Here is a 24,561-nt window from a genome sequence, read left to right as displayed (position 1 = left end):
TCTCCAGTTGGGTACAGCATCTCAAGTGTCTTTTCCCTGGCATTTAGAACGCCTGTGTTCGAAAGCAGCACCAAACAAAAGAACTATAATGCAGACCGCACATGTATAAGTTTAATTTTTTGTAGCCATATAAAGATAAAAAGAAAGAAATGAAATCAATTTGCTAATGTTTTTTAACCCAATGTATCAAAAACATTAACATTAATTAACATGAATTTGTCATGATTATGATACATTATTTTACACTTTTCCTTTTTTTAGTAAGCCTTCAAAATCTAAAATATTTTATGTATATGGTGCACCTCGATTTGGAATAAGCATATTTTAAGTGTTCAATAGCCACATAGGGCAAGCGGCTACAATACCAGACAGCATAGTTTTAGATAGTTTAGTTTTATGAACCTGGCCTAAAAATACAGTAATGTTTTTAAAGTTCATGAGACAATGTACGTTCACACTGCTTATGGCCAATGAAAATACCTAAATTGGCGTATTAGTTACTACCCCTTATCATTTATTTTAAGAAACAAATTTTTGTTATAAAACCCATGCTTAAATTCATTCTAGCCACTAGTAAGTTTGTGTTGATTTGGGCCTGCATTCCCACCTCTAGACTATCTGTAAATTGTCTCTGTAGTTTACTAAGTCAACTTTTCCTTCTGGCTTGCTCATTCCAAACTTGGATAAGTATTCCTTTATTTATTTAAATCTGGTTTACCATAATGAGTTAGTTAGATTTACCAAAACAACCAGTTAACTTGACTTTTTAAGGTGATCCTTCTGCAGTATATACAAATACTGAATCATTCTGTTGTATAGCTGAAACTAATACAGTTGACCTTGAACAATGTGGGGGTTAGAGGTGCCTACCCGACTCAGGAGGCACTACCTCCCTATAACTTTCAGATCCCTAAAAGCTTAATTTATAGCCTATTGTTGGTCTGAAGCTTTATCAATAATAGAAACAGACAGTTAACACATATGTTGTATATTGTATGTATTATGTACTGTATTCTTACAGTAAGGTAAGCTAGTAAAAGAAAATGTTATTAAGAAAAAAGAAGAAAATACATTTGCCATACTGTGTATATATTTATTGAAACAAATCCATGTACAGTCAGGCCAGGATAGACTGGGCCAAGGGTGGTGTCAGCTGGGGGTGGTAGGTTGGGTGTTGGCCGGGATGGGGATACGACGTAGCTTTGTAGCCTTGGCTCAGCAATGGTAGCCACTTGGTGGGGGCTCAGTACATCTGCCCCATCTGCCCAGGGGTGTACCCTTAGCTGGTGCCCAACAGCAGCTGTGGCCATACATGAGTGCCTAGACTCTAGGAGGTCTATGGCCTGAAGTGCCAACATGGAGAAGGGTGCACGCTAAACCTGGAGGAGACTGAAGCCAGGGCAGTCCAGTGCAGAGGACCCAGGAAGAGAGGGTGTGGGGGCATGGGGCACCCTATGGGACCATCCCTGCCCTCTGAACACTGTTCCTCCTTTGGGCCCAGCCTCCTGCCCACCAGCCCAAGGCAATCCACCTGACCACCCTATTAACGCCCAGGGAAACCTAAGTCCTGCCCCCAGGTAACACCCGACAGCAATCACATAAATGGCCCCAAGTGGAAACAGCACAGATGAGCCTTTCCAGAATTCCTGACCCACAGAGTGCATAATTATAATAAATTTGTGTTTTATAGTACTAAATTTTTGAGTAATTACATAGCATTGGGTTACCAGAACATGACTTTAACAATATGACAGTATTTTGCTAATGTGGTATTTCTCAAAGTATTCTAAAGATTTTGTCTATAAGTGGAAAAATTATACTTAAATATGACAAAAACGAGACTTGAATGAGTTAAATCCAATATTAAATCATTAATATTAATTGGTTTTCCCTAAAAGAGGTAAATATATAGGCACTGTAAATTGTGTGTGTGTGTGTGTGTGTGTATCTCCAAAAGTGATATTAATATATTGTTTCATGCCTTATCAATACTCATTAGTAAGGAGAAGGTTAACTAGGGAGAGACATTTTAGTCACAGCAGCTACAAGAGAGCAGAGAAGTTGCATTCTATAAGTTCTGCAGGAGGCTCTCAGGGTCAACTTCAAGTCCCATATATTTGAATAGAGTCACTTTCCAAGGCTGAAATTTCCCTGACTTTATTATTAACAGGATTATCTGAAATATTTGTGTGCCCCAAGTGTATGGAGCTTAATAGCTTAGATAGTCCCATGACCAGATCATGCACTCCCCCAGACTTCTTAAATATGTGTCCGTAATTATAAAGCACTGAAGTATTAAGGCTCAGAATTTAATTAGATAATTCACTGGAGACGAGTTAGTTTTTCAGGCAGCGGTGCGTGCAGGGTTCATTTTACAGTGATTACTTCTTAGTTAAAATAGATATTTATCATAAAGAGGGTTTTGTCTGCAGAGTTACAAACTCGTAGAAACGTAAATGGAAATAAATGCGTCCAACTCTAGAGGATAACAATACTGTTCTTTTGCACAGCATCAATTCTAGAAGACAGACACCAACACAGAAAGTTTATCACATATATAATTCCTTCCATTAGACACAATTTTAAAAGATTCATTCAGTTTTTGACTTTTCTATTCAGAAAGAGCTTATTCTCATGAAGACTGATGTCCCATCACGCAGAAAGGACAGTCCTAATTATGCCAAAATGACAGTAAATTTAATTAAAGTTTCTGACCTCACACATAAGACACAATAAGGGAGTTAACAATGTAAAATAAATGGTTAATTCAACTATTCATTAGTCCATTTAGTATGTATTTTTTATCTAAACAATAAGAAAACTATAAATGAGAATGAGTTTAAATACTTGTTTCTACTTGCTTGTCTTTACGCATTATATATGCATTCAAAAGATGTGTATATAAAAATACTACTGACTTCAAGGATGGCTTAAAAGAAGACGACTTCAACCGTTAAATAATTCAAATGGACCAGCAGTTTCAAACATATTGTGAAAATATAAAAAATAAACTGGATTTCAGTGGTTAAATTTAAACTATTTATGACTTAGACTCAACAAAAAACAACTTTGCCTAATATAAGCAATATTAAACACTAGACAGTTCCTAACTACAAGTATTCTGATCATCAAGATTTCAAATCTAGATTTCATATTTTAGACTACTTTATTCTTCTTTAATATTTTCAAATTTATGGCATCAAAATGCATCCCACAGTGATTTAGTTAGCTATTAAAAAAAAAACTTCAAATAAGCAGATACAAAAATGAAATGTAAAACCAGAAGGCTAGAGAAATATGATAAATGCTACATGAATACTGCAAATAATGATATGAAATACATGTACCATTTGTCTTACAATTACTTAATTAGAATACAGTTGGATATGGTTTCAATTGAATGAGAAAACAGTTATTCCAGAATACAGAATAAATCTATGAAAATATGTAAGGACTTTTTCAAAACGGCTGTGTGATCAAAAGACCAGGGTCTTTAGGGCTAGAAAGATTGGATAGTTTCCCAGCTCTCAAATGATGATGTAGGGCCCTTAAGTTAGTTAGTTAGATCTCTAAGTCTCGTACATCTGTAAAAAAGAGAGCAAAAATGTAGGGATGTTCAAAATAATATAAACACTTCTCATATAATACACACAATTTGAGTAGTCAAAAAAAATGTGATCCCTCTACTATAATCTCTTTTTAACTAGTTGTCAAAAAAGCAGCAGGTAATAGATAAGAAATAAATAAGAAAATGAGTGATCAGAGAAATGATCCAGTAAAATATCCATTATACACACACACAGACAGATAGATAGATAGATAGACAGACAGACAGATTTACCTTCTAACCAGCAGTAAACTATGATATATGCAGTGGAGTACTGTATAGTAGGGAAAACGAACAAGGTACTATCTAATTACTGAACAATGTAGGTATGTGTTACAAATTCGTTGAGCAAAAGACATACACAAGAGCAGAAAATGTACGACTTTATATAAAATAAAGTACAAAAACAGATCTAAGCTGTTAAAAGCATGAATAGTGGTCTCCCTTGTGGTAGGCAGTGCCTGCAAAGGAACACAGTAATGTTTTGCTTCTTAACCTGAGTGATTATTATAAAGACGTGTTTAGATTGTAAAAATTCATCCTCATGAGTATGTCCTTGTGTGTATGTTACACTTCAACAAAAACTTTAAGTATGAATAGCTTAAATACAATCTTACATATTTTGCTCCAAGTTCCATGTATCCTCACTAAGCCACATATAATTACAACATTGCAGATTAAGCATCAGTCTTGAAGGGAAAATGAGTCAGAGTGGTGTCCAAGGTCAGAAAGGAACAGGTGAACATCAAATCCATGATCAAATTATTTTGAAATATTACAAATGGTAGATCATCTTTCTTAAATAGTATTTTTTTTCTACATCACTCTCATCTACATGGCTAATTTGTGGCTTCTTAGATCTTTTCTTAGATAGAGTTCTTGGATTTTAAGGAATCAGTTTCTCCCTGGGTGACTCAGTTGGCTAAGTGTCCAATTCTTGGCTTTGGTTCAGGTCATGTTCTCAGGTCCTGAGATGAAGCCTTGCAAGGGGCTCTGTGCTCAGCACAGAGTCTGCCTGAGGATTCTCTTTCTCCCTCTGCCTTCCCTGCCCCCTCTCTCTCAAATAAATAAATAAAAGTTTTTTTGTTGTTTTGTTTTGTTTTTGTTTTTAAATCAGTTCCTCTCAACAGATGTTCTCAATCTTGAGCACCCATTAGAATTACCTAAATGGCTTATTAAACCGCAGATTATGGGACCAACCTCAAACTTCTTTTTCGATTGGGTCTTCAAAGGGCCAAATAATTTGAATGGCTACTTGTTCCCTTATTTCAGAACCATTATTAAGAAATATTATTCAAAAAAAAAAAAAAGAAAGAAAGAAAGAAAGAAAAATTCAATCTTGAATCATACATTACACAAGCTTGGGGAACTCCTTTGTTTCTCTATTTCCACAAATAAGAATAACAGCAACTACTCTAAAGAAAAATTAGAAGGGATAAGAGTGTCTCGGTGGGGGGGGCACTTAGGGGGCTCAGGGAGTTAAGCATCCAACTCTACATTTCAGCTCAGATCATGAGCTTAGGCTTATGAGATCAAACTCCACAACAAGCCGCATGTCAAGCCCTACACTGGTCTCTGTGCTATGTATGGAACCTGCTTAAGATTCTCTCTCTCCCTCTCCCTTTGCTACCCCCCATCCTGAGCTTGCTCTCTCTCTAAATTAACTAATTAATTAATTGAAATAAAATGAAATGAAATAAAATAAAATAAAATAAATTCTCCAGGTGATTTTGATGTGCAGCCAAGTCTGAGAATAATTGTTTTAGTTCTACAAACATTGACTGTTTTCTATGAGCCATTTACTGCAGAAAATTCTGAGGGCATTGAAATAAGTGAAGAGAAATTCTTAACTTTAAGGGTCTTATAGTTTAGTGATGGAGATGTACTCATAAAAGAATATGTTCAATACAATGACAGAAATATGAAGATGAAGTACCATCCAGATGCCATGAAAGCACAGAGACGGGCCACTGACTTTCACCTGGCACTTTAAGGAAGCATTTGCTAGAGGTTCTGGTTCATTAATTTACACATTAAATTTTAAATTATTTTTTCAGCAACACTGTGCCAGGCATTGTGTTAAACACAATTACAGCTGTGATAAACTCTACAAAGGGGAGGTAGCATACCATGAATCTTATAATAAGGGAATCTGACCAAGTTAGAGAAGTCTAGAACAGCTCTGATGAAAAAGTATGGCTGAGCTATCATCTAAAGAATAAGTAAAAATTACTAATACGAGGGAGAGAACATGGGGTAGGAGTTTATTCCGGGTAGATGATGGAAGGAATACAGTGTTCTGAGGTATGGTAGGAAATCCTGGAAGTGCTGAAAGTAAGGGGTAAGTTGTGAGAGGTGAGCTTGGAAAGGCAGACAGGGTCTTGTAGGCTGTTTAATGACTTCTAGTCTTCATCCCAAAGCAGCCGGGGGATAATTTTAAGAAGAATGACAGTAAGATTTTTTTTTATAGAGGGAGTGGCCAGGAGGGGCAGAAGGGGAGAGAGAGAGAATCTTAAGCAGGCTCCATGCCCAGCACAAGCCTGATATAGGGCTCCATCCCACGACCCTGAGATCATGACCTAAGCCAAAACCGAAAGTTGGATGCTTGACTGACTGAACCACCCAGGCACTTCAATCAGATTTTCTTTTTAAAAAGATCAGGGGGTGCCTGGGTGGCTCAGTGGGTTAAGCCGCTGCCTTCGGCTTAGGTCATGATCTCAGAGTCCTGGGATCGAGCCCCGCATCGGGCTTTCTGCTCTCTCGGGGAGCCTGCTTCCTCCTCTCTCTCTGCCTGCCTCTCTGCCTGCTTGTGATCTCTCTGTCAAATAAATAAATAAAATCTAAAAAAAAAAAAAAAAAACCTTATTAAAAAAAAAATAAATAAATAAAAAGATCAGTTCATCCTGAGTTTGGAAAACTGCCAAAAAAAGAATAAGAGTGATTGAAAAGATGCTAGGGGCCTGGTATACTCACAAACAAGAGATGATGTAAGCTCATCATCCCTCCATTGCAGGAAACTTTACTATTTTTTTTTTTAAAGATTTTATTTATTTATTTGACAGAGATCACAAGTAGGCAGAGAGGCAGGCAGAGAGAGAGAGGAGGAAGCAGGTTCCCTTCTGAGCAGAGAGCCCGATGTGGGGCTCGATCCCAGGACACTGGGACCATGACCTGAGCCGAAGGCAGAGGCTTTAACCCACTGAGCCACCCAGGCGCCCCTATTTTTTTTTTTAATATAGTTGACATCTAACATTGTGCAAACTTACAGAGTACAAAATGTTAATTCAATACATGAAGATTAACATATTGTACTCTATAATCTATCTCCTGATTGGGGACTCATCTTCACTTCCAATCATAAAGGCACTTTCTTCCTTTATCCCCCCACTTAGTTCTTTTTTTTTTTTAATTAAAAGAGAACAGCTTTTATTGAATTTTAACAATTCTTTTTTATTAAATTTTATTTTTAATGTTCCAAGATTCATTGTTTATTATCTTTAGCCCCCTTATAATACACAGTTAGTGAAATGTTTCTTTTTTTTTTTTTTAAAGATTTTATTTATTTGACAGAGAGAGATCACAAGGAGAGAGAGAGAGAGGAGGAAGCAGACTCCCTGCCCGATGTGGGACTCGATCCCAGGACCCTGAGATCATGACCCGAGCTGAAGGCAGAGGCTCAACCCACTGAGCCACCCAGGCAGCCCCAATGAAATGTTTCTTTTAGAGACTTTACCACACTGTAAGATTCTTAAGAGTCAGAAAGCATTAATCTTTATGTGTCTATAAATTCCTACTACAACATAAAACATTCTGAAATTCTGTAGAACAGAAGAATGAGCAAAGAACCAAGCTATGGGCTCATGGCACCTGGATGGCTCAGTTGGTTAAATGTCTTCCTTCAACTCAAGTCATGATCCTGGGGTCTTGGGATAGAGCCCCACGTCCGGCTCCCTCTTCAGCAGGGAGCCTACTTCTTCCTCTCCCTCTGCCATTCCCCCTGCTTGTGCTCTCTCTCCCTCTCTCTCAAATAAATAAATAAATAATCTTTTATTTAAAAAAATAACAAACACACTATAAGCCCAAATAATGAGAAACATCAATTTGACCAGAAAAAGAAAAGCAACTTCTCACCTTGTTGAAATTAACTTTTGATAGTACAGAGTAAACAAAGATACATGGAGGAAATGTCTTTATATTACCATATTAGACTTAATTAATAGTCAAGAGAAAAGATTGAGCTCAAGTTTAATAAAAATTGATATTAATACAAAAATTAATATTTTGGGAAGGTTCTCTGCAAAGTACTAAAAATTGCTAGTTCATATTTTATACTGCTTATTTATAATGAAGATCCTGATACAGAATTTTCAAAAACTATCTATAAACCTATGTTAATAATCATACTTACTTTATGATTTTGGACACTACACCTGCAGATCATTGATGTATTTGTCAAAATAGTATAGTTAACAGGAAAAAGCTAAGAAAAAAAGAATCATACTTTTCATACTTCAGACAGAAAAACCGTATCAAGTCAAGCTTTGAATAAAGCATTTCAACATTGGGTAACCTACAGAATAATGTTTCAATAGCGGAAGCCCATAGGTAACACACAGAATTCAGCTATTGACCTGCTAAAAAAACAAAAAACAAAAAAAACAAAAAAACCTTCTAAATTTGTCCTATGCTAAATTGACATTTGACTCAGATTAAGGACACTGCCAGGGAGAAAATGCTAAGTCAGCTCTCTTGAGCAAGCTACCCTGACACCAAAAAAACAAAAACAAAAACTACTATGGAGTATTATGCCTCCATCAGAAAGGATGAATACCCAACTTTTGTATCAACATGGACGGGACTGGAGGAGATTATACTGAGTGAAGTAAGTCAAGCAGAGAGAGTCAAGTATCATATGGTTTCACTTACTTGTGGAGCATAAGGAATAACACGGAGGACATTGGGATATGGACAGGAAAAGTGAATTGGGGTAAATCGGAGGGGGAGACAAACAATGAGAGACTGTGGGTTCTTGAGAAACAAACTGAGGGTTTGGGAAGGGAGTGGGGTAGGGGTTGGGTGAACCTGGTGGTGAGTATTAAGGAGGGCATATATTGCATGGAGCACTGGGTGTGGTGCACAAACAATGAATTCTAGAACACTGAAAAGAAATTTAAAAAAATAGTACTAGATCCTTTATAGTAGCTCTCTCCCAGAATCTTTAAGGCAGAATTACTATCACATGACTTTACTTTTATATCAGGTACTCAAGATAGTAAGTTTGAGAAGTATTTATATTTTCTTTCTCTTCATCATAGCAATGGGGAAGCAGAGGCTGAAGACACGTGTGGTACCGTGAGTCAGGTTACATCTTTCAAACGTGCTGTGTGACCCTCTAATAATACATCAAAAATATTCCTTTGTGGTCTTCCCAGGTGACCATTACTATGTTTACTTATATAAAAGACACGTATTTCCCATTATTATGATCTGTTAGGAAGATTGGTTTTAATCACCACCATATACAGTTGAAAATATAATGGAATAAATATATATGGATAAAAACCTATAAAAAAGGGGAAAAGCAATGATATTTTTCCATATTGGTGGACATGTTTCTAAGCCTAGAGGCAAAAGAAAGCGCAGCTAAGTAAAACATGAATTTTATCACAAAATTCAAACTTTCTCTTAAGAAAATAATTAAATATAAAAAATTGCTGTTACGATTTAAAAAATATAATAAAACTAATAATCGAATTACACAAATGTATGTTTTAAAAAATATACAAAGACTACAAAAGATAAAGGAATGGTATATATAAATACATTATTCACAATAAAACCAATAAATCTGAAAATATGTGCTGGGAATGTCAATCAAACCAGTATTCAAATACATAAGAAATATATACCTAAGAAATACATATATATGTATTTTTATATTTATGTGGATGTGTAAGTGAATATATTTAATATATATTTAATTCTGGGGGTGCCTGGGTGGCTCAGTTGGTTAAGCGACTGCCTTCGGTTCAGGTCATGATCCCGGAGTCCCAGGATGGAGTCCTTCATTGGGCTCCCTGCTCAGCAGGGATTCTGCTTCTCCCTCTGACCCTTCCCTGTCTTATACACACTCTCTCTCCCTCTCATTCTCTCTTAAATAAATAAATAAAATCTCAAAAAATTTAATGTATTAATATATAAAAATACACCCAAATGACTAAAGCCAAGGATCCATGCTTGAGGAGACATCTTAAGGTCTAGATCTGCTTAATAAAAATATTGGGCTGCAATGGATGAAAATATGGGGGGCCTCAGAGAGAATAAGTATACTTTGCATGTAAAATAAGAAAATAAGGAACTAAGTAAGCCAGCCACTAAGATGGTCCCTCCAAATTCTCACTTCTTATTAGTTTCCTCCCACACTGAATTAGAGTTGACCTACATGACCAAAAAGAATAAATAAATAAATAAATAAATAATAATATAGAAAAAGAAAAACTACACCTTAAGAACATCTGGCTCTCAAACTTGCAGGGCCACCACAGAACTGTACATATTTGCATATTCTAAAGAGCTGCTGTCTGAGGTCTACCTATCTTCTACTCAGCCTGACTCTAGTTGCTGAGACCCTCTTTTTTGGGACACAGACAGGTATTGGCACATCCTCAACTACTGAGAACGTCTGAAAATACAACAGTCTGCTTGGACAAGCACAGAGGTTTGAGAGACAATCAGGAGCTTCACGCTTAGTGCAGACTCTGCTTAAGATTCTATCTCTCCCTCTGCCCCTCCCTGCTCAAGTAAATAAATAAATCTTTAAAAAAATATAAATTGAGGGGTGCCTGGGTGGTTCAGTGGGTTAAGGCCTCTGCTTTCAGCTCAGGTCATGATTTCAGGGTCCTGAGATCAAGCCCCACATAAGGCTCTCTGCTCAGCAGGGAGCCTGCTTCCCCCTCTCTCTCTGCCTATTTGTGATCTGTCAAATAAATGGATAAAATCTTTAAAAAATATATATATATAAATATAAATATAAATATATAAATAAATAAATTGAGGGGCACCTAGGTGGCTCAGTGAGTTAAGCTGCTGCCTTTGGCTTACGTCATGATCTCAGGGTCCTGGGATCGAGCCCCACATCAGGCTCTTTGCTCAGCAGGGAGCCTGCTTCTCTCTCTCTGCCTGCCTCTCTGCCTACTTTTGATCTTTCTCTGTCAAATAAATAAACAAAATCTTTAAAATATATATATATATTATATATATATATAGAATTAAAAAAATAGTTCATGAAAGTAACAGATAACTTTTATTTATTTATTTATTTTTTTAAGACAGCGAGTGCAAGGAGGGGCCATGGAGTGGCAGAGGGAGAGGGAGAGAGAGAATCTTAAGCAGGCTTCATGCCCAGCACAGAGCCTGACGAGATCATGACCTGAGCAGAAATCAAGAGTCAGATAGTTAACGGACAGACCCACCGAGGTGCATCTAACAGGTAACTTCTAAGAAAGGATCATATGAGGCATTTAAATTTCTGCCTTTATGTTTTATATTACTCATTCTGGGGAAATCCAGGTGCCATGTTATGAGGACCCTCAAGCAGCATTTCAGAAAGATCACGGGACAAACCCGAAGCCTCATGCCAACAGTTATCACCAATTTGCCATCCATGTGAGTGATGGGCCTTGGAAGTATATTCTTCAACCTCAGTTAGGCGGACAGATGGCTGCAGCCCAGCCAACAGCTGACTGCAACTTCATGAGAAATCCTGAGCCAGAACCACCCAGCCACGCCAAATCCAAATTCCATTACACAGAAACTGAGCACAATAAATGTTTTTTTTAAAGTCACTAAGTTTGGGCCAGTTTACTGCTTAGTAATATAAAACTAATACTGACGGGGGGAGGGTGTGTGTGAAATAGTATGTATGCATGTATTTGATTAGTAGATAGTAGATTACCAAGTTAATAATTATTTTTTCTTTAAAACACAGTGTTAAGTTGCTAAAGATGGTAATATAACAGACCATACAGTGCCTAACAAAAGTTATAAACCAACACAACCATTTTGGAAGAAGTGTTTCAGTATACAGCATGAGCCTATATATTGTGTTATAATTGAACTATCTCAAACTATATAAAAATTAATTCAAAATTAATCAATAACCTAAATATAAGAACTAGAAGTATAACACTTTTAGAAAAGAGTCACTGGGGTAAAATTTTACGACCTTGAATTCACAAATGGATCCCTAACTATGACACCAAAAGCATGTGCATATATAAATTACACCTAAGCAGAATTTTTCAAATTTATGCATCAAAGGACATTATCAAGAAAGTGAAAAGACAATCCAGTGAGTGGGAGAAAATATTTTCAAGTCCTATATAAGAGTCTATTGTTCAGAATATACCAAAAACTCTTAAACACAACTACAGAAAGAAAAAAGGAAATAGGTAAAGGAATTCAGTAGCCATTCCTCCAAAGAAGAAATACAAAAGACCAGGAAGCACATGAAAGTATGTTCAACATCATTAGTTATTAGGGAGGTGTACACCAAAACCACGATGAGATACCAATTTATACACACTAGAATAGTTCATAAAAAGAAAAATGGAAAATAACAACTGTTAGTGAGAATACAGAGAAATCAGAACTCATCCATTGTTGGTGGAAATATAAAATGGTGCAGCCACTTTGGAAAGTAGTTGGGTGGTTCCTCAAAAAGTTAAACACAGAATTAGTCTATGACTCAGCAATTACACACCTCAAAATATACTCCAAAAATTGAAAACAGGTACTCAGGAAATTCTTGTGTACAAATGTTCACAGCCTCACTATTCAGAATAGCCAAAATTTGGGGATAAAGCGAATATTCCTCAAAAGATAAGTGAACAAACTGTGATCCATTCATACAGAGGAATATTATTTAACCATAAAAAATGAATGAAGTGCTGACACATACTACAATGTGGATAAACCTCGAAACACTATGGTAAGTGGAAAAACAACAGTAAAATGTTACATGTCATAGGATTCGATTTACATATCCCAATGCATAAACCCATAGAGATAGAGATCAGATTGGTGGTTATTGAAAGGTATGGTAGGCTAGGAGATTGGTGACTGACTGATGAACGGGTATTGAGTTATCTGTTTTGTTGATAAAAATGCTTTACAACTAAACAGAGGTGGTAGCTGTACAGCATTGTGAATGTACTAAATGTCACTGAATTATACACTTTAAGGAAGCTTATTTTGTGCTAACTATTGTTAATTTCAGTTCAGTTAAACATTATATAGTTCCATGCAGAAATTCCATTTATGTCAATGCGTCCTATAGAAATATTAAATTCAGGAAAAAGGGAATACACTAAAAATATTTGCAAAATATTTCAAAACATGAAGACAACTAAGACAACTAACAATAGGGAGAATCTGTAAGTCATTGGAATCTAGCTTTTGATTTTGTTTTTCTGGTTCAGCTCATCTGCCTTATAATGAAAATAAAGACAAAATATTATATAAGCCAATTTGTAAGTGTGTGGCTATCACTTCCTAACTGAAAGATCTTAGATAAATTTCTTAATCGTCAAATCCTGCATTTTTCAGCTTGTCTGAGATTAACTTCTCTCAGAAATCAGGATAATAATACCTGCCTAAAATAATGCTTAATGTATGATAATTTCTGTTTACCTACTTTTACATATCAAAGGCATAAAAGGAATAAAACACACCAAAATAATTTTAGTGGATATGTTTAGGTGGTTGGATTTTGTATGAGTTTTTTTTTTCCATCTTTGTTAATGGGCATTATGCATACACACACACAAACACATACAGTCAGACACACACAGAGTAAAAATGGCATTTGACTACTCTAAAACCATCAGATCCCAAAGGGCTCTCAGTACAAACTGTGAAGAATAAAATGGAATTCAACTTATATAATTTGGGGTCTCCACTAGGTATATAGGTTTGTTTGTTTGTTTACCAGTGAGCTAGATAGTCTGAACTAAGTGTGATTCCTCAAGGACTTAATGCTTCTTCCATGAAGCCCTGTGTTATGGGCCCATCTGGAAAGCTTTTCTATTTGTCTTTACCTGGTTGCTCTTCAGATCTCACCCTATGCTTCCTTTCCAGGCATGATTATCTTGAATAGAAATATTCTCTATTCTTTAATATTACCACTCCTGTAACACCTCACACAATGCTGTGTATAGTGGATATGTGTTTGTATCATCTTGCCTCTGACTGTATGCTTCTTGAAGTAGATATGCATGCGTGTGTGCGCACCCACACCCCCCTCCACACACACACCCCATGCCTTATGTCTAGCTTGGTAGTTTGCTCCTAATACATGATGAATAAATAAAACAAAGCAAAGCAAAATAAAACAAAATGAACGAAGTAGTCTAAGATTGTGAAATTTAGCTTGATTATTTTTTAACTTATAAAAATAGCTTCTTCTCACTTCCAGAGCTTGATGTGTCATAGAATATATGTATTTTTCCTGAAGTGAAGCAAAAGTAAGAGACAGGGGGCGCCTGTGTGGCTCAGTGGGTTAATGCCTCTGCCTTCAGCTCAGGTCATGATCTCAGGGTCCTGAGATCGAGCCCCACATTGGGCTCTCTGCTCAGCGGGGGGCCGCTTCACCCCCCCTCTCTCTGTCTGCCTCTCTGCCTCCTTGTGATTTGTCAAATAAATAAAATCTTTAAAAAATAAAAAAGTAAGAGACAGAATATTAAGATTGGTCCATAGATATGTGGGTTCTGGTGTTCACTGTACTTTTTGATAAACATGATGCATTTTGTTGAAATATCCAGTCTCCCTAATTTTATACATCATATCCCAGAGTAGCAGAACCATTACACATGCCCAACATGGACATATGAATGACCTAGCTTCCTGGTGCTTGCTCTGGTAGACACTATTTTTTTTTCTTTGGCCATTTTGATAGGTATGTAGTGATATTCCACTGTTGTTTCAATTTGTATTTACTTAATGGCTAACGAAGTGAACACATCTTCATATGCTTCATTTGTGATCTGTATGTCCTCGTCAATGAAATGTCTCATGTCTTTGTCCATTTTCTGATTGAATAGCTGTTTTGATTTTTGTAACTTGAATTTTGAGTTTTTCTATATATTCTAGATATCAGTCCTTCGTTGAATATGGAAGAGCAAATATCTTCTTCCAGACGTAGGCTAGATTTTCATCCTCAGAGCACGGTCTTTTATAGGCCAATAGTTTTTCCTTGTCTGTACTGTGATTTTGATGTATAGTTTGAGAACTCTTTTCCTACTCCTACATAACACTGATTTTCTGCTCTGTTTTTTCTAAAAGTTTTATAAATTTACATTTTGCATTTAAACCCAGAAACCATTCTGAGATTTTATATAGTGCAAGACTTACACAAGTGTATTTTTTCTTCCACTGAATTACTTTTACACTTTTGCCAAAAATCACTTAGGCATATTTGTATGGGTCTGTTTCTTAGTTCTCTACTCTGTTGCACTGATCTCTATGTCTATTCCTTTGTTCATTCCACATAGTCTTGATTATTGTGTCTATAGAAATACGATTTTTCTTAAGTTCATTAACAGTTTAATACAAATTTACAGTAAGTTAAAAATCTTTGGATAAATACTATTTAAAAATTGGGAAATTGTAATATGTTGCTTATAAAACAAGTGTTTTCTCTTGCTATTACATGTGCTTTTCAGAATCACAATGAATAGAGATATTACAGAGCAAAATTAAAGTAAAAGTGCTGAGATTTATAATAGGGAAAGATGTCTTCCATTACAATCTCCCTGTTTTTTGCAGGGTAAATTATTTTAAATAAAAATATATAAATATATCTAAAGTGTAGCACATGTGTACTCTAAAAGACCAAAGACTAAAGTCATTACATAGAAGGTCTTCTGAACTGTGAAATTTCATGCGCTCAAAGCCTTTCAATGCATTCTATGAGGCCTCCTGCCTTAAGTCTATAAATTTTTATTGTCTTGGAGCACATAAAAATTTCTTGAATGATTTCCAATCATTTATTTTCTACAGAAACTCATCTGCTGAATTGCCTTTCAACATTTACTTTGCTTCTTAACAGTGCAAATTATATCTAAATACAAAACACTCAACAACCATACATATTGCTCAAATTGTGTGCTGTAGAGCTGACACAGAGTAATGAAATGCTAATTGCAATTAGAACATTTTGTTTGTTCAGAACTGATTCCTTGGTTTGACCCACTTTCAGAATTTTCTATAATCACAAGGCTTATGCTCAAATACCACCAAAGAATCCACTGTCCATAATATGAATCAATGTTTTCACCAGTCCTTTCCCATTATACACACTGCAGATCAGGGCAGAGCCATCAGGAAACTCCCACACTTACGTTATAATGAGGCTGTCCTGAAAATGGCAAAAGCCTCCATTTGTCAGATTTGCTAACCACCTGCCACACCCACCTCAGAAGGAAAAAACTAGGACTGGCACACATACTTAGCAGAGTGTGCCAGGCATTTGCTAGCCTGGTATGGAAGACAGGACACTTTCTCCAAACTTCTCATGCAATATTGGTTTTCAGTATCCCCCTGCAGCTACTGGATATGCCAACTCTTTTCTAGGTGAGTAGAAGACCAAGTAAAACTATGACTTGTTACCTGAATGCATCACAAAGAAAAGTTTTTCAACGAAGATCACTACTTTACCTGTTTGACATCATATGCCAGAAGAACGTATTTCAAATCTGGTGAAACTGAATGTTTTGACGCTTTGAAGGTTACCTAGGGGGAAAAAAAAAAAAAAAGTTATGAAAGCAGTGAAAAGCTTAATATCAGAGACATTAATATGAATTTGGGTAGGTAGATAATTTAAAAGATCTCAGTTCACATCACAACACAATGAGTGGTGCAGGCATTTTCATTCCTATTATAAATATGCATATACATCTATATATTTATGTATGATTATTCAAATGGATATAAAAACTTGGAGGCTATGTTATACATTTCATTAAGAAGAAAATTTGCTAACGTATCTTTTTTACATGTCATCATTTAAAGACTATGTTAATAGTTTCATTATAATAAATAAGGCAAAAAAATCACAACTTCATAAGCAAAATACTTTTATATTTGCATGTTGAATTAAATTAAAAAAAGAAACAGTAACATGCTGTTTTTTCTTTGTACTTTTGTTTTCTTATAGGTTGCATACTTTTATTTAAAAGAAGATACTCATATTAAAGATAGAATCTCTTTAGAGGATACTCCCACAGTAAACTTAATTAAGACACAAATAACTGATTATACTTGATTATAACTACACTGTACCTGCTTGATTTTGATCCTATAATTCTATCATTGAATAGACCAGATGTCAGAAAGAATTGAAAGTAAAGTGAAGGAGAAATGTATTGAGAGTGGAAAAATAATTTCATCTGAAATAAAGATTACATTTAATTTCAGATCTAAAGAGAAGTCAAACAAGTTGACTTAATGCATCAAAAGTCTACAAAATACAAAGACAAAATGGACTGTATATCCATTATAGGCAAACTAGTTTGTATGGGTTTGGCAGAGAAATACATATGTAAATAATTTCATACACCTTATGCCAGGCCAATTTCTACAAGTCTGTTGTCTGCGAAAAATGAAAAAGGGTGAAGTAAGGGTTTTTATACTTAAAAGCCCCAAAACACAATGGAAAAAAAACAAGAAACTCAGACTAATTAATATTTGAGACAGAAGCTTGTGTGGTATAATAAAAAACATATTTAGTCTTTTTCTCTGATTCCTTGCATAAAACTCCTAAAATGCTTGGAATTTTGAGTGATAGGAATGCCATTTATTATTAATTAATTAATTAGTTAAGTAATTATTAGCTCCCTCTGACCATACTTGGTTTATGCCAGTGAGATGACTCAAGGAGTAGAGGTGGGGGGAGGGTGGTTAGACAGCTTTTGGAGAAGGGGCTGCCCACCAAAGGAACCAACCATCTGATTGAAGAATTAGAACTTTCTGTGCGAACTGGAGGTCAGGGCAGATGGAGGGATGGGAGATGGAGTTCAATCACATGGCCAACGATATGGCCAATCATGCCAGTAGTGAGACCTCCATAAAAATCTGTGAATGATGGGGGTGCCTGGGTGGCTCAGTTGTTAAGCATTTGCCTTTGCCTCAGGGCATGATCCTGGGGTCCTGGGACTGGGCCCCGTGTCAGGCACCCTGCTCAGAGGGAAGCCTGCCTCTCCCTCTCCCACTCCCTCTCTCTCACTGTGCTTCTGTCAAATAAATAAATTCTTAAAAAATCTGTGAATGATGAAATTTGGAGGTACTTCCTTATTAGTAAACATATCAGCATACCAGGTGGATGGCACTTCCCAACTCCACAGAGACAGAGGCTACGCTGGGACCCTTTTGGACTTGCCCTATTTACCAGTTCATCTGGCTCTCCATCTGTAGCCTATAAAATAAACCAGTATTCATAAGTATAGCACTTTCTGTATCTTTCTCGCAAATTATCAAACCTGAAGGAAGATTGAGGGAACCACCAAATTTATAGCCAAGCTATACTGAAATGCAGGTGGCCTGGAGACTTGGGACACGCAGGTGGCATATGAACGGGGTCAGTCACCAAGTCCTTAATCTAGAGGGTCTATACTAATTCTGGTTAGTTAGAATTGAATCAACTTGTAGGATACCCATGGTGTCATGAAATTGTGTTGGAATAACACAGTTAATCTGTAAACCAGAAAGGCAAGAGAATGGAGTGGTCTGGAAGAAAACAGTATTCTATGGCAATGCTAAGATTTGGAGGGTTTGCCTACATACATCTATCTTATACAGCCTTTGTATAAGACACTTTAGGAGAATGTCAGAATAATCATTGGCAGTAATGCATCTCAAAGGTATTAGTTTTCATTTTTAATCTATTTCAATAAAAAATAGAAATAACAACAAACAAGGACAACAAAGCTACCATTCATCTATCATCAGCTCTGTAAATTGCTTATAATTTTGTAGTTCTCAGTAGTTCTCAACCTCTCATGATTAGTATTGACATAGGTACCCTCATCCTTAACTTCCTTTTCCTATCATTAACTTACTGTGTACAGACACCTGATGGAAATTGGTCTGCACAGAATTTTTTTAAAAAATATTTATTTATTTTTATTTTAGAGAGAGAGGGGGCAAGCAGGGTTGGGGGCAGCAAGGGGCAGGGGGAGGAGAGAGAGAATCTTCAAGCAGACTCTCTGCTGAGCATGGAGCATTGGCTCAATCTCAGGACCCTGAGAAGATGACCTGAGCCCAGTATCAAGAGGGAGACGCTTAACTGAGTCACCTGGAGGCTCCCTAGTCATGCAAAATATTTAGGGTGAAGATGAAGAAATAAGATCTCATGTCTCTCAACATTACACTACTAAGAGGTGTATTGTAACACAATAAGGGGAGGTTTACTGTAATTTAAAAATTGGTCAAGCAGGTGAGCACACAAAACAAAAGAATACAGCGGGAACTCCTTTAATTAACCCTGCATTATCCCACCAGCAGAGCTCCTTTCTTATGTTTTGGAAGAGTGCTTCCCCATCTGAATTAGTTAAAGAACATCTCACCTTCCTAGTCCTCATCCACTCTCACGTGACGTTCCTCACACAAATTAACTTCACACGTTCACAGGTGTGTCTGTGCCTCTGGTCACAACATTTTAGCATCTTTTACAGTTCCTACAATTATCTAGTCTGACACTTTATTAATTATCACTATACTGCCTCCAGCTTATGCGGAACACAAACTGGGAAGCTTTCCAAATACCTTTTCAGGAGCCCAAGCTGCTGAACCTTCTCTGAATTGAGAGAGCTAGCTGTGTGCAGATCACTGATGCTGCAAAGGGACTCGCTGATGGTACATGCAGCTTAGTCAAGGGACACCAGAAGTCTCAGGCAAATCACTCTTAGTATAGCCTTTAATGGTATCATCTGTTGCATCCCAGAGATTCATTCTTTCTTGCAGCCACAGGAGACCCCTTGCTCTACACTGACCCTAAGTACAGGCATTAGCATAGTTCTGGTTGAGACTCAACTTGATAGGACGTTAAATTAGTGTTGCCAATAACACTATTATGTTACCAACATATTCAGTCACTTAATTACTATTGAAATAGAAGGATGCCGAAATAGTTTCTATGTGTGTTTATTAGTATTATTTAGCAATAACGCCTACGAGAGCATTCTTTGACATCGGACATTGCACAAAGGACATTAAAATGCATGAATTCTGCCATCCAGGAACATTCAACTAAAGCCAAGTGAGGTAGGATGAACAGAAAAATAATCATGTACATGGTTAATGAAACCAATTAAATGAGGAAGACAAGACAGTTGATCAAGTTGAGAAAAAAAAATGCATTCTTCTGGGCAGCTTGGAAAGATTTTGTTGTATCTCATTTGATGTGTCATTCAGTTCTATCAAAATGTATTTATTGAACATTCACAATATGACCAGTACCACAGCAGACACTGAGAGCGCTATAAGGTTGAGAGACCAAGTTCACTAGAATTGTTTCCATCCCATATTGGAGAAGATAAGATAAGCACTGTTTCTCTATGGTCCATGGTAGGGTAGGAGTCTCAAACCCAAAAGCCGAAAGGGACTGGATATGGAGTGGCAGAATTAAGCTCTATGGGTATAAAGAGGGTAAATGGACTAGTCAGACTGTCTAAAAGGTGCAGTAGTCCCTCAGCTCCAGATAAGCATCATCTTATAGGAAAGTGATACAGTGTTCTAGTATTCCACATTTTTTTTCAAGATCAGCCAGAAATCAAGATTTTAATTTATAATCTTCTGATTTGTAACTATAGCCCAATACTTTTAAATATATTTACAGGCACCAATTTCTGCCTGGGGGCCATCAGTTTGCTAATTTTGGGAAAAATAATAATTGCCATAAAGCTGAAGGAAGGGAAAGAAGACAATGCAATGAGATTTAGAGCACAGAATGGTGGGACACCTGGGTAGCTCAGTCAGTTAAGCACCTGACTCTCAGTTTCAGATCAGGTCATGGTTTCAGGGTCGTAAGATCAAGCGCAGCATAGGTCTTCGTGTTCAGAGTGGAGTCTGCTTGATATTCTCTCTCTTCCTCTACTCCTCCCTCCACTTACTCTCTCATGCTTTCTCTCTCTCAAATAAAATAACTAAATACATTCTTTAAAGAAATGAAGAACAGAATGGTATTCTTTTCATATATTTTGTGGTACTGTAAGTGAAAAATTCATGATCCAGTGTTTTCCAGATAAATGAAAATATAGACTATATTATTAGAATAAGCTAAACAAAATGCACAAGAAGCTTAAAGAGATTACTGGAAAGATGCGGGGCTAGCCCTACAGATTACTGCCAATATTAATAATGCATGTACTATTGCTAACATGAATATAGCACAGCTGATCACTGTTTTCATGAATGGTCAAGTTTAGAGCCCAAAAAGGCAACAAAATCAGATCTGAATTTAGAGCGATTACTCTGGCAGTGGGTAAAAAATGATCTAGATCTGATGACATCTTGAAGTCATTAGCTCTGGTAAGAAGCTCTCAAGGCAATTTGGGCAAGCAATGCCAAGAAGTTAAGGATGAAACAAGGACATAGAGAGGAAGGGACACATTCAAGGGAGATGGTTGATAAAAACAAAAGAATATAATAATTAGGTCTAAACACTGAGAAACAGGAAGTATACAAAACAATTTTTATTTCAAGTTTTTACCACTGGCTTAATGTTGCTATTACAACTTAAGTTGGGAAAGAGAAAAAAAAAAAAAAAAAAAAAAAAGCTTAATTTGAGGAAATTTTGAAACATGCCATTTTTAGACGTGTTATGGTTATAGTCCTTTTATAGAATCCAACAGGGAAAGTTTGATATTTTGTGTAAAAACCTCAAGTTTAAGAGATATATGTAGGAGCTGCCTTATTAATCAGTTACACAGAGCATTAGATAAAAGTTTATATTCAGTGCAAACCCATCCCCTTCAAAGAAAAGGGATAAAATCCCCAAAACAGCATGCTCTATTAGGAATGGATCAGTAACAATGCAGGTATCACAAGTATTGTTTTACTAATACTTTTATTCTTTAAATGTGCATGTTTTCTTTTTTTTTTTGTACTTTTGTTCAACTTTCCCCACTTGCTGTAATCCTTTCAAGAGTTTATCTGCTCCCTATTCAAATTGTATTTCTCTAAAATATTCTAATTCTCCCTCTTAAACCTTTCCTGTCCTTTTCAGCTCAAGTGATTCATCTGACCTTATATGTATGTAATTATATGTGCAGTTCATCTAATCATTGATCATTGTTTCATGATTGCTCTTCTAGGGTGTTTGCAACTGCGATTTACATCTTTTATTGCTACAGTAATGCCCCTATTAAGAGGCTCCACTGCAATGATTCACTCTTGTCAGAAACATTATAACTAGAGGTAGAAATAAGATAATGATAGTGTTCCAAGATGTCAGATACTGAAGATCGTGGCAAGAAATCATTAAATAGAAACTTAAATGTCAGAAGTGCCAGAAAATATAAAACATGCATTTGGATGACTTGAGGCAGAGAGAGAATGGAATGAGAGGAGAAGAATCAGAGATGGGGTTAAAATTACCACAAACTGGTAAGAAGGATTGGGCTGCCTTAAGAGTGAAGCATGAGAACTGTCCAGTTTGGGTGAGTATTATTCTAGTTCTTGTAACATGTTGGTGATAAAAAATATTTATAGGCATCTCTACTTAGAAAAAAATAAATAAATAAAGCAGAAACAAAAAACAAAAAACAATTGGCCCAGGAACTTGAGTTGGATAATGCTCTAAGCCTTAAAGCATAGGAGGGTATATCTTTAACAGATAAAAAATAATGAAAACAAGAAGGTAGGTCTCTGTGGGGCTATGATCTTTCCTTCCTCTCTGCGCCTCCACCCTACCAAACTCCCTACAGACACACAGACACACACACATATGCACAAACACACACACCTTATGTTTAATTAATTTGGGCCATAACCTCCTCATTACCAAATCTCATTTTTAGTGTATTGATACCTGCTGAAAATGTTAAGAAAAACCATCTCTTATTCTAGAAAAATAAAATATTACTGTTTCAAATATGTGAAGTATATATTACGAATAAGTTTATTTAACACTGCAGTCCATAAAAGACCATTAAATACACATGATGAAGGATTTTAGAAAACAGTTAAATGGATTAGAGGAGGAAAATGGTCACCATGCAGCTAACTGAGTGATACTAAGGCAAAGAAGCTCAAGGAAGGCCGGCAAAGAAGCTCAAGGAAGGCCAGCAAAGAAGGCAAACCAACATGCAATCCATGGTATGACGCTAAGAATTGGCTCTCCTTCTCTGCCTGCCTTCAAATGAAATGAATGAGGAAGAGGCAAATAGGTTATTTTTTACCCTGTAGCTCTAAACAAAGCCATGATTTGTCTTTATAGCCATAACTGTGTTTATATGCAGGGAACTTTAAAATCAAATATTTTATTGTGTATTTCTTCTTCACATTGTCTTCTCTTAGCTACCCAATTAGTATAGTGTTTGAATTATATTTCTTTGAGATACCCAAGGTATCCATGTTGCATAAATATAATATTTTCTAAAATTTTCTAATATTTTCTATAATATTTTCTAAGAACCATGTATCTTATTGATACTAGAATATTTTGTAAAACTAACTCCACAAACTGCCATGGTCCAAGTACGTAGTTTTTAAAACTAATGAACTGGTACCTACTAACCCCTGTAGAGTATATATATTTATTGCTATTTATATTACATCTATCCATATATGTATTTTATTTTTATTATATATATCACATATATATTTATTGCTCTATAAATGTGAACAGCCAAATTAATATTTATTGATTTGGGTCATAGACCATACACTAAAACATTTAACAAACATTTTTTATTTTTAATAAGACGGCGAAAACTAATTGTCTCTGAATTCTATTAATAACTTTTAAAAAAGGGCAGACAAGGTGATTTTGATGAGAAGCGTGTCAATATTCTTCCTCCCAAAAAGTCAATAAATTAGAAAAGCATTGGCTGGAGAGAGAAGGAAAGGAATATTATAATTTGTATATTTATATAAATTATTTCTTGGAAGTTCAGACAGTGCTATTCTACTGACTCTTCAAATTGTCGGGCTTTCTAATCATCATATTTTGAACATATTTTTCTTTTAAGTGGTTACATTCTGGTGCAGCTGAACTAAAGAATAGGACAACAGAGATATGCAGATGACCTGCAGACCCATGAGCAGATGCTCAACATCACTCATCATCATGGAAATGCAAATCAAAACTGCAATGAAATAACACTTTACACCTATCAAAATGGCAGAATCAAAAAGGCAAGAAATAGTAAGTGTTGGTGAGGATGTGGGGTAAAAGAAACCTATAGGTACTATTGATGGGAATGTACAGTGGTGGAGTCACTATGGAAGGGAGTATAGATGTTTGCCAAAAAAATTAAAAATAGAGGGTGCCTAGGTGGCTCAGTGGGTTAAGCTTCTGCCTTCAGCTCAGGTCATGTTCTCGGGGTCCTGGGATCGAGTCCCGCACCAGGCTCTCTGCTCGGCAGGGAGCCTGCTTCCTCTTCTCTCTCTGCCTGCCTCTCTGCCTATTTGTGATCTCTGTCTGTCACATAAATAAATAAAATCTTTTTAAAAAAATTAAAAATAGAAATGCCATATAATCCAGTAACTCTACTACAGAGTATTCATTCACTCAATGAAAATGGAAACACTAATTTGAAAAGATACATACACCCATGTGCTTATTTACAGTAGCATTATTTACAGGAGTTACAACATGGAAGAAACCCAAGTGTCCACTGATAAACAAGTGGATAAGGAAGAGGTGGCATCAATTTATGTATGAATTTACACACACA

At 36.2% G+C, this 24,561-nt stretch overlaps 1 protein-coding gene across 2 annotated transcripts in view; it reads right to left on the bottom strand.

Moving 5' to 3' along the window:
- LOC111155763 (dipeptidyl peptidase like 10) overlaps positions 1 to 24,561 on the bottom strand; it is a 1,348,454-nt gene that overhangs the window by 282,984 nt on the left and 1,040,909 nt on the right. For both annotated transcript variants that reach the window (XM_022516189.1, XM_022516263.1), the window contains exon 5: positions 16,322 to 16,396. In XM_022516189.1, coding sequence (XP_022371897.1) covers positions 16,322 to 16,396 — 75 coding nt within the window. The remainder of the gene's footprint in view (positions 1 to 16,321; positions 16,397 to 24,561) is intronic.

Source organism: Enhydra lutris, unplaced genomic scaffold, assembly GCF_002288905.1.
Source record: "Enhydra lutris kenyoni isolate GAN:26980312 unplaced genomic scaffold, ASM228890v2 scaffoldscaffold1, whole genome shotgun sequence".
NCBI lineage: Eukaryota > Metazoa > Chordata > Mammalia > Carnivora > Mustelidae > Enhydra > Enhydra lutris.
This window is presented reverse-complemented; position numbering and strand designations above follow the sequence as displayed.